The following is a 12212-nucleotide window of genomic DNA, read 5'->3' as shown; positions in this document are numbered from 1 at the left end:
GTTTTATAAATGTCAATTTAGTCAAGTTCATTGTTAATGCTATTCAGTTTTTTTATCGCTGGCAATTTTCTGCCTACTTTTATCAGTTACCGAGGAAAGGATGTTGAAATCTCAAAGTATAATTGTGATTGTACTTTTGATTTCTTCTTTTCTTTTGCTTCATGAAATTTTTTTGCTTCATGAAATTTGAAATTCTGTTATTATGTACATAAATGTTTAGGATTGTTATATAGCCTTGATAAGTTGACAACTTTATCATTGTAACATGGTCTATGTTATTCCTAGTAATATTATTTGATCTGAAATTTACTTTGATATTAACATAACAACTCCAGTAGTCCTTTGATTAGTGTTTGCATTGTGTGTCCTTTTCTGTCCTTTTACTATATGTTTACCTATATCATCATATTCAAACTTGTAGGGTTCCTTATAGACAGCATATAACTGGGTAATATTTATTTTTGTTCTTTTAAATCCAGCATGGCTGTCTCTTTAAATTGATACAATTTATACTTACACCATTTCCATTTAGTGCAAGTATTGTTTAGTTCGGAATTATGCTTACTATTTTATTGTTTTCTATTTATCTCTTTTTATTCCTTTTTTTTCTTATTTCTGATTTACTTTGGGGTTTATGCATTTTATTTTAGTATTCAATTTTTATTGATCTACTGGATTTTTTACTATATTTCTTCATACAGTTTTTTTTTTAGTGATTGCTCTCTAGATTAAAATATACATACCTAAAGTTTCACAATTTCCTTACAGTTACTATTTTATCACTTCAAGTGAATATAAAAACCTTATAACCATATAGGTTCCTTTCCTCCTTTTTGTTTTAATTGTAATATGGGGGTAAATCTATACACATGGAGAAACTTCTCAGACAACGTTACAATTTTTAATAGTCACATGTATTTTAAAGACCTAAGATAAGAAAAATAATGTTTCCCAAATTATTTACCAATTCTGTTCTTCTTCATTCATTCATTCTTGAAGTTTACAAGTTTTCTTGTAGTATAATTTCTTTCTTTCTGAAGAACATCTTTTAGCATTTTTTAGAGCAAGTCTCCTGTCAATCAGTTCATTGTTTCCCCTCATATGAAAATTTCTTTATTTCACAGTCATTTTTTTTGAAGATATTTTCACTGGATGTAGAATTCTGGATTATGATTATACCGCCTTTTGGCCTCCATGATATCTGATGAAAAATTTGAAGTTGTTCAAGCCATTGCTCCTTATACCTAAAAAGTCATTTTTCTCAGCTACTTCAAGATGGTTTCCTTTATCTTTGAAGCATGATTATCTTTGAGTTTAACCATTTGGGTTTTGCAGAACTTCTTAAATCTGTAAATTTGTTTTTCATTAAATATGGGATGTTTTAGACCATTATTTCTTCAAATATTTTTTCTGTATCAATTTTTTCCCCTCCTCAGATTCCAATGGCTCAAATGTTACACATCTACATATTGTTCCATAGGTCCCTATTATATTCATTTATTTTCAATTTTTTTCTCACTCTTCTTCAGTTTGGATAATTTTTATTAATCTACATTCAGTTTTAATGGCTCTTCATCTGTCATCTCCATTTTTTATTAAGACCATACAGTGATTTTCTTCTTTCAGATATTATATATTTTTTCAACTCTAAATTCTCCATTTGGTTCTTTTTATAAATTCTACTTATTTGAGATGTCCTCTTTCTGTTTATTTCAAGAGCTTCCACCCTTCCTTCATTGAGCATGATTATGGTAGCTGCTTTGAAGACTGTAAATTTCTGTCCTGTCCAATTTCTGAATTTAATGTAATGGAAATGTACTTATTTTATTATTGTTTATAATATTTGTTATTGGTTTTTGGTAAATTATAAAATTTAAGGGGATTCCTTTCATCACTATATAATTAAAATTTTAATTAGGAATAGCTTCTGTATTTTATCAAACTATTCTTCAATATCTATTAAAAGGTCATAAAATATCTTTACAAATGTTAATATAAGGTATTATATTGGCAGATTTTTATGATATTGAATTACCCTTGCATCCCTGAAATAGTTTTTGTTTTTACATGGTATTATTCCTTTGACACTTTGCTGAATTCTATTTCTTAATATTTTGTTTGTAACTTTGAATCTATATCAATGAATGTTATTTGTCTCTAGTCTCATTCTTTCAGTGTTTTATAGATTTTGAAATTGACACTATATTATTTTATGAAATGAATCATGGGAACTTTTAAACTTTTCTATGGTCCTTCATCTTTTCAGACATGTTAACTTAATGAAATTACTTACCTTTTTATTTCTTTTCTAGCTTTGGGATTATTTCTTTTTTTGTTTACTATCTTCTATAAAAGGCAAATACATAAAGAAATACTTACAAATTTATGTTAATGGCCACACAATGTGTAAAGATGTAATTTGTGACAATAACAAAGACAGAAAGAGATATAACAGAGCAAAAATTTGTATACTACTGAAACAAAATTAGTATTAATTAAACCTTGGTTGTTATAATGTTAAGGTTATCATTTTAATTCCCAAGTTAAGAAAAAAATTAAAATAATATACAGAAAAGGAAACAAGAAAAAAATCAAAAGTTACCCTATGAAAATCAATTAATCACAAATAAAGTGAATAACAGAAAAATTTATGAGGAAATGATATGTATCGTATAAAAACAAATAACAAATGTAGAAATAAATTCTTCTGGTAGCTGTAATTATTTTAAATGTACATGGACTAAACTGTCCAGATATAAGGCAAAGATTAACAGGATTGTTAAAAATACATGATGTCAGAATGAGTTAAAAAAGAACCTTCCTGTATATGCTGTCAATAAGACACTCATTTTAGATTCAAAGTCACAAATAGGTTAAAGTAAAAGGATGGAAAAGATATTCTATGCAAATAGTAACCAATAAAAGCTGAGGTGGCTACATTAGTGTCAGACAAAATAGAACTTAAGACAAAAATTGTTATGAGAGACAAAGAAGGACATTATATATTGATAAAAGTGTCAAAGCATCAAGAAGGTATAATAATTTCAACTAAATATGCATCCAACAACAGATACCAAAAATATAGGAAGCAAAACTGACAAAAATGGAAAAAAAGATCTAAAATAATACTTGGAGACATGAATATCCTATTTTCAATAATGAATAGAGCAACTAAACAGGATAAATAAGAAAATAGAGGACTTGAACAATACTATGAATTAACTAATCCCATCAAACATATATAGAACACCCCATCCAACAACAGCAGAAAAAATATTTTTCTGAAGTGCACATGGAACATTCTCTGGGATAGATCATATTCAAAACAAGCATTAAAATTTTTAAGTATTAGCATTCAAAGGATCTTCTCCAAAATGAAATGAAACTAGAAATCAATAACAGAAGAAAACTGATAAATTCATAAATATGTGGAAATTAAACACCACAGTCACTATTAAACAACCAATAGATCAAAGAAGAAATTACAAATGAAATTAGAAAATATTTTGAGAAGAGTGAAATGAAAACTTATCAAAACTTATGGGGTACAGCAAATGCAGTGCTCTGACAGAAATTTATAGCTGTAAATGCCTACCTTTAAAAAGAAGGAAGATCCCAAATCAATAGCCTAACTCTAGATCTTAAGGAACTAGAAAAGAAGAACAAACTTAACCCAAACTATCAAAAGAAAGAAAATGGTAAAGATTAAAATGGAGATGAACAAAATAGAGAATAGAAGAAAACAAAAACAGAAAAGTCCAGGACCACATGGCTTCACTGACAAATTTTACCAAACATTTAAAGAATGAACACTGATTCTTATCAAACTCCTACAAAATAGAAGATGCGGGAACACTTGGTAACTCATTCTATTAGACCAGCATTATCCAGATACCAAAGCCAGATAATGACATTACAAGAAAAGACAAGTATAGACCAATATTACTTATAAATATAGATGCAAAAATCCTCAACAAAATACTAGCAAACTAAATATAACATCACAGTATACACCATGCCCAAATGAGATTTATCACAGGAATGCAAAGATGGTTCAACACGTAAAAATCAACCAATGTAATGCATCACATTAATAGAATTAAGGTAAGAAAACCACATGATCATCTCAACTGATGCAAAAAAAAAAAGCATTTGACGAAATCCATCGCTCTTTTATGATGAAAACACCCAACAAACTAGAAATAGAAGGAAACTTCCTCAACATGATAAAAGGCATTTATGAAAAACCCACAGCTAACATCCTACTTAATTGTGAAAGAATGGAAGATTTTCTTTTCAGATCAAGAAAAAGACAAGATGGCTGTGTTTACTGCTTCCATTCAACAGTGCACTAGAAATCATATATAGAGCACTTAAACAAGAAAGAAAATAAAAGGCAAAGGAAAATTGGAAAAGAAAAAGTAAAATTATCTCCATTCAAAGATGACATGATGTTGTAACAGGAAATCCTAAAAAACCCTCACACACAAAATAGATCTAATAAATGAATGCAGCAAAGTTGCAGTATACAAGATTAACACACAAAAAGCAGTTACAGTTCTACATACTAGCAATGAACTGTCCATAAAGGAAATTTTAAAAAGGATTCTATTTACAAGAGCATAAAAAAAAAATCTCAACTAATAAGAGCATCAGCCATAAAAAGGAATAAAGTACTAATACATACTACAAAATGGTTGAACCTCGAAAACAGTATGTTAGTGAAAGAAGCCAGGCACCTATTGTGTGATTCCATTTACATAAAATATACTGATTAGTTAAATACATAGAGACAAAAAACAGATTAGAGATTTGCAGGGGCTGGGGGAGGGGAGATTGGGGAGTGATTGCTTAATGAATAGTGGTTTCTTTTTGGAATGATGAAATGTTTTGAAACTAGAAAGAAGTGAAGGTTGTATAATATTGTGAATGTACTAAATGCCACAGGACTGTACACTTTTAAATGATTAATGTTATGTAAATTTTATCTCAATAAGAAATAATGTATGTAACACAGAAGGCATTATCATCATCATTGTCATCATTATCATTACTATGGAAAATCATGTTTCCCAAATTTCACTTTCCTTAAAAAACTTCGATTATGAGAGGAAAAAAAGAAGTAGACTAAAATGTAAAACTAGATGGTTTAATTTGGATAATGTGTTCTTGTCTTCTCTCTTTTCTTTTTCAGATTATGTCTGGCCACTACCTAGATATTTGTGCCCCGTCTGGATTTCTTTGGATGTTTTATTTTCTACAGCGTCCATCATGCACCTCTGCGCTATCTCGCTGGATCGGTATGTAGCAATACGTAATCCTATTGAGCATAGCCGTTTCAATTCGCGGACTAAGGCCATCATGAAGATTGCTATTGTTTGGGCAATTTCAATAGGTAAATAACTTTCTTGGCCATTAGAATTGCAGCGGCTATGCTCAATACTTTCGGATTATGTACTGTGAACAACGTACAGACGTCGACTGGTAACATTTGCGTTTAATCGGGATTCTATTTAAGAATTATTCTTAACCTATATATCTGATATTTAGGTTAACAATAATGAAAGAAATGTAATGTATGTTAATATGTAAATGTAAAGTTTCTATTTATGCTGCTAAATTATTTTATGCATTAGTATGCCAATGAATTCTGCAACACAGATACATAATCTTTGAGATATTTAAAACGATTTGAAGACAAAGATATATGGTAGTCTAAATTTTTTAAATATAGCATTAAAATCTTCCAAAAGATAAATCTATCACAGAGTATTAATCTTAATATTTTTATTCTAATTTCACATCTTCTTGAGTGGAAAAATCAATAGTGTCACATGAATCTTCATGAAGTAAACATGTCTAAATTTATGCTGTTAATTGATCTAAAATATACTATTTTGCCTCTGTTTTTAAATATCTTCTTAGATTCTGCTTATATAAAAAAGAGAAAAAATCCATTTTTTAAAGATTTGGGGGAGGTTGAAGGGAGAGAAATGATCATCTTATTGCTTATGATTGAGATATTCACAAATGCCTTAAAAATGCTAATATTCAAGTCACAAAACTTAACCAATTGGACTGTAAGGGCTTTTACAATCTTTTTTTTTTTTCCTTTTGTTTCCTCCTCTTCCAGTTGGAACTTATATTTAGTATCTCATTAAATAATTCCTCCTCAGAGTAATGTTTTTATAAAAGGTTCTGGTGAAGTTTAGAACAAGATCAAGACATCTATACAGGCTTCACTGATATCATCTGAAGATTTTGATTCTGGGTTTATTGATAAAATAAATTTAAGTTTTAAGATTGTTCTATTGTAGGTGAACACACACAAACAACACACACCTTTGGATAAAAAGCAACAAAACTTCTCCCAGAAAAAAAGTGAATCTATTTACACAGTTTGCCCTACATATTCAAGGGCTCATGGATTTTACTTCCTCCACTCCAAAGAGCTCATCTGAAAAAATGCCAGTTCTTACGGTGCTTACAAAGGAAATATACAGCTAAATTAAATTAGAGTATTAGGGGCATTGGCTTCTAATAATGACAGATGGGCAATCTGCAATGTTTGTGTTAAAGACAACAAAAAAGTATGGAAAAAAATACTATTAGCATTGAGAAGCTAATAAGATAGTGAAGAATCCAGAAAAAGACAGAAATCCAGGAAGAATGACTATGACTTTTGGGTCACTTTTGCCAAGGATGCATTTGCAAACCTGAAGATGTGACTGAATGTTGCGAAGCTCATTTCACATTCTCACAAGCAAAGAAGGTCTAAAGCAGAAATACAGAGTATGATAAGGTTCGACCAACTTGAGCTTATTTTTTGGATGCCAAAGACCTGTACACTAGAAATAAGGATGGACTAGGCTTAAACCACTCTTGACGTGAAATTCAGGCCAGGATTAAGTTATGTGTGTAACCAATAAAAATCTGAAGCCTGAAAATTGGATTAAGGTGATTTCATATTTTTCAAGTTTCTGATTTCTCTGATATAAGCAAAAAAAATCACTGTACACTTCAAATTATTTATTTTAATAATTTTTAATTCCAGTAGCTAGAGTACAATGATAAACAGACACATGAAAAGACAAAACAACTTGAATCAGCTATAACATAATAAAAGATAATACAAACAAACTCACTGACACTCAAGGTAGTGGAATTACCAGACATAAACTTTAAAGAACTATTTGTATTCTGTATATGAAAATTATAAGCTGAATTTAAATATTTCAGCAAAAAACTACAAACTACAAACAGGGACATTTAAGATTTGAGAAGCAGTTGGAAAATCTGGAGCTTAGGCATAACACAAAAACCCAAGAACTCAAAGGCAGTTTAGACATAACTAAAAACATTACTGGAGGTCGATTAGAAGAAACAGTGATGAATGAAGCAAGGAGAATTAGAAGAATACAAAAGAGAGAGGAAAGAGTAAGAACAGACATAAAACCTGGGTGGTGCCTTCGGTTAAGCGTTCAGCTCTTGGTTTCAGCTCAGGTCATGATCTAGGGTCATGAGATCAAGCCCTGCATCAGGCTCCACTCTCAGCACGGAGTCTGCTTAAGTTTCTCTCTCCCTCTCCTTTTGTCCCTGCCCCCCATGCATGTGCTCTCAATCTCTCTAAATAAACCTTAAAAACAAAATAAAACGAGACGACTTTTACAAGGTGAGAAAAGAATGGCAGAAGAGCAATATTTGAAGAAATAGTGGCTTTTGGAATTGAAGAAAGACACCGATTCTTACATTGAAAGAACTCAACAAACCTCAAGCAGAATGAATAAGAAGAAATCAACATTTGGACGCCTCATAACAACATTACAGAAAAAAAGAAAAAAATTGATTTTAAAGAGAAAAAAAATAAAGAAATCATCTTCAATAGAATTATGATAAGATGGATGAATATCTTCTCAACAGCAACAAAGAAAAGTAGATGTTGAAATGACAGTGTCGATGTGCTGATAAAAAGTGAATGCTAAATTAAAACCATATACTCAGCAAAATTATACCTCAGGAATTGAAGTGAAATGAAGACTATCTGGCAAGCAAAAGTCAGGAGAACAAGACAAAATCAGACTCCTACTTAAGGAAATCCTAAAGGATGTTCTTAAAACAAAGGAAAATGGTCACAGATGGAAGAATGGAGGTGCAAGAAACAAGAACAATGAAAATGATATATGTTGAATTATTGTGTTGTACACCTGAAACAAATGTAACATTGTGTGTCAACGATACTCAAATTTTTTTTAAAAAAAGAATCACTGGAAAAAAAGAAAATGGTAAATATGTGGTTAAATATGAATAAAAATTGACTGTATAAAACAAAAATAATTATGTCTTCTGAAGTTCAGAATATTTATGGAATTAAAATTCACAAAAAATAGCATGTAAGTAAACAGGTTGAAAGTAAGCTTTATTCATTATCCAGGAGAAAGATAAAAATGATATTTAATATTAAGCTTTGATGAATAAGGTATAACTTGTACATTCAAAGGCAATCACTAATAGAAAAGGAATGTTTAACTTCCAAATTTATAGAGGAATATTATAGAATAAAAAAGCAAATCCAATAGGGGGCAATAAAAGATAGAAAAAGCAACACAGATCAGGTGGGAAAATATAAAAACGTACTAAGATGGCAGAATTGAAACCAAATGTATCAGTAATTATACTAATTGAAAATGGAACTCAATATTCTAAGATTGTCAGACAGGATTTGAAAAAATAATCCAACTATGTGTTTACAAGAGGCATATATAAATCATAAGGAAAGTGAGAAATAAAAATAGGTACTCCACACGAACAGTAACTGACAGAAAAATTGTGTAGCTTTATTAATAATCTGACAGATTTATAGAGGACTTTTCAGCAAAAAAATTTTTTTAAAAAGTTTATTTCATAATGATAAAAGATTTAATTCATCTGAAAGACATAGCATAATGAACTTGTATGTGTATAATAATATGGCTTCAACATTACTAAATCAAAAATGGACAGAACTATAAAAACAGACAAATCTACAATCATGGTGTGAAATTTTAAACATACCTTTTTCAATAATTGTATGAGAAGAATGAACAAAGCAGAACTCAGTAACAAGTGAAAAATATACATTCCCAGCATTTGAACAAGAATATTTATCAAAATTGACCATATATTTGGCTATAAATCAATTCTCATTAAATTCCAAACTGTTGGAATCATAAAGTACATATTCTTTGACTGAAATGTTTATCAAAAGATAACTAGGGGCACCCGGGTGGCTCAGTCGTTAAGCGTCTGCCTTCGGCTCAGGTCATGATCCCAGGGTCCTGGGATCGAGCCCCGCATTGGGCTCCCTGCTCTGCGGGAAGCCTGCTTCTCCCTCTCCCCTTCCCCCTGCCTGTGTTCCTTCTCTCGCTGTATCTCTCTCTGTCAAATAAATAAATAAAATATTTAAAAAAAGATAACTAGAAAATCTCCATATATTTGGAAATTAAGAAATTACTTTCCAACAAACTTTGACCCAGTAATTTAAAATCCATTAATAATTCTTCCCTAAATCATTTATTATTATGTGATTATAGAATGATAATTTTTCTTACTTTATCATTCTTTCTTCCTCTCTTAGTTAGCATTATACTGTAAGGAAGAGTTTTCCCTCCCACCCTTTGTCATTTATTTATTCATATTGGTAAAAACTTTTGAATTCTGTTGTAATCAATATAACTTAAGTCATTGCTGTACTTAATTATTTTGATGCTCAAATTGTCCTAGATTATTTCATGAGAACTCCTTTTAATATGTACCATCAGTTTTTGAGCACTTACTTTCTGGCATGAATGATGCCAGATTCACCTTTTACTTTCCATGCCCCAATTCTGCAATCACTCCTCTCATATAAGGAACTTGTGTTCTTTTTAGTGGTCAACTGTTTTATAAAACCAGATATGGAATCTAGGTATGCTCATTGCTACTAGGACATTTTTGCTTCTATGTGTCTATGCCTTTAATCCCAATCCAGTAACACAGGATTCTTCTGTTAATTTCCTAATTCTTTATTATTCCTCATTTTTCTCACAGTGAGCAACTGGGTCCCCAAAAAGCATCAATATATTTATTTACTTATTACTTATATTTTTAAATCCTACAATACAACAAATTCATTTCAGAATTTCTATCCTCATATCAGTACAATAAATAAAACACTATTTTAAAATTGTTATTGCAATTTTTTTTTGTCTTTACAATGTTTCCCACCAAGGGTATATAGCCAAAGCATTGTGTTCAAAATGCTAGGATTAGTTTGAATTTTTTTCTTCTATGTGGTTCTGTTACCAATTGTTTACTGTTAGGCACTTTTTGGTTTCTGTATACACTCAATATTGATTTACCCCACATTGTTGACTTTATTTTTTAATATGTTAAACCTTAATATCAAGTTCCATACCATATGATTTCACTCATATGTGGAATTTAAGAAACAAAACAACCAAGCAAAGGAAGAAAATGAGAGAGAGAGAGTCAAAGCAAGAAACAGACTTAATTATAGAGAACAATCTGATGGATACCAGGGAGGGGGGAAAAGGGAGGATGGGTTGAATAGGTGGTGGAAATTCAGGAGTGCATTGTGATGAGCACAGGTGACATATGGAAGTGTGGAATCACCATATTGTACACCTGAAACTAGTATAACACTGTATGTTAACTAACTAGAATTAAAATAAAGACAAAAAATATATTATGTTCCAAAAGTCAAAACTACACAAATAGTATACCCAGAGACATGTCAGTCTTTCTTCTATCTCTTGGTTAACCCATTCACTAATTTCTGGAGTATATTGCTGGAGTTTATTTTTGCAAAAAAAACCAAAAAACACATATATTGTTTTTCTTTTCTTAGATAAAAGATAAAATACTACATACATTAACATGTTGACGTTTTTCACTTGATAGTATGTCCTGGAACCATTCTATATCAACTCACGGCAAGATGGTAGATGTAAACCCAAATAAAATATAAATGGCCAAAACACTGCATTTAAAATCCAAATTCCTTCTATTTTTTACATCTGCTAGTACTGCACTGGGTAGATACATCATAATTTATTTAACCAATCTCCTATGTAGTATGAACATTTGAAGTTGTTTCTAATATTTTGCAATTACCAATAATGCCACCAAAAATCATTTGCATACCACTCTGCATACCTCTCACTCTGTATATGTTTTATACTTTTGGAAATTTAATTTCAACAAAAATTCCTAACAGAAATTCCTAATTTATCAAGAGTAAATGTATACATAACGATTAGTAAGGGGTCGAACAATTTTTCATTCCTGCTAGCAATGTAAGAGAGCCTGTTTCCCCAAAGCCTTGTTAAAAGGTACCTCTTCAAACTTCTAAAATTTTGCCACTCTAATAAGTGAGAAATACCAATTCAGTGCAGTTTCAATTTGCACCTACTTTGTTATGAAAGAAGTTGAGCTTGTTTTCACACACTTAAGTGCCATTGCTAAATTAGTTTTTTGCAAAGTGTACCTTTTGCTCATTTTTCTGTTTTTTAACCCTTTTCTTTCTTAATTTCAATAGCTCTTGATACATCACAGATAATAAACATTTTACATGTTATAAATGAAAATATTTTTTCTGTGTTTACTATTTGCTATTGCTTATGGTGCTTCTGCCATGCAGAATTTTCTTTTTTGCAGTTCATTTTATCAGTCAGATTCCATTTCTATATTGAGTGATTGTTATAAATTCTTGCCCCACACTCAGGTTAGACAGTAAATCACACATATTTACCTCATTTTTCACATTTAGATCTCTGATCCATTTGGAGTTTATTTTTATGTGTGGTGAGATATGCATTCAGTTTTATCTTCCTCCAAATAATCATTCAGTTGCCTCATGCTGTTTATTTAAAAAGTTTATATAGTCTGTAATTCACAATGCCACTTTTATAGTATATTTAATTTTCTTCCATATCTGAGCCTATTTCTGAAGTTTACATTATATTCCAATAGTGTGTCCATTCATGTGCCAGTTCTCCACTGTTTTAATTATGAAATTTTCACAATAAATTTTGTCATCTGATATGGTTCATTTTCACTCATAACTCTTATCTTTTAGAGCTGGAATGTTTAATTTTCCATATGAGCTTTAACATTAACTTTCCTAGTCCCATTTTAAAATCCTGTTTGTATTTTGATAGGGGTCTCTTTAAATT

The 12212-nt window shown here is 30.5% G+C and overlaps 1 protein-coding gene across 1 annotated transcript in view; it reads left to right on the top strand.

The window, feature by feature from the left end:
- HTR2C (5-hydroxytryptamine receptor 2C) overlaps positions 1–12212 on the top strand; it is a 295563-nt gene that overhangs the window by 216226 nt on the left and 67125 nt on the right. The window contains exon 5 of the mRNA XM_078063980.1: positions 5195–5395. Coding sequence (XP_077920106.1) covers positions 5195–5395 — 201 coding nt within the window. The remainder of the gene's footprint in view (positions 1–5194; positions 5396–12212) is intronic.

Source organism: Halichoerus grypus, chromosome X (assembly GCF_964656455.1).
Source record: "Halichoerus grypus chromosome X, mHalGry1.hap1.1, whole genome shotgun sequence".
NCBI classification, from domain to species: Eukaryota; Metazoa; Chordata; class Mammalia; order Carnivora; family Phocidae; genus Halichoerus; species Halichoerus grypus.
This window is presented reverse-complemented; position numbering and strand designations above follow the sequence as displayed.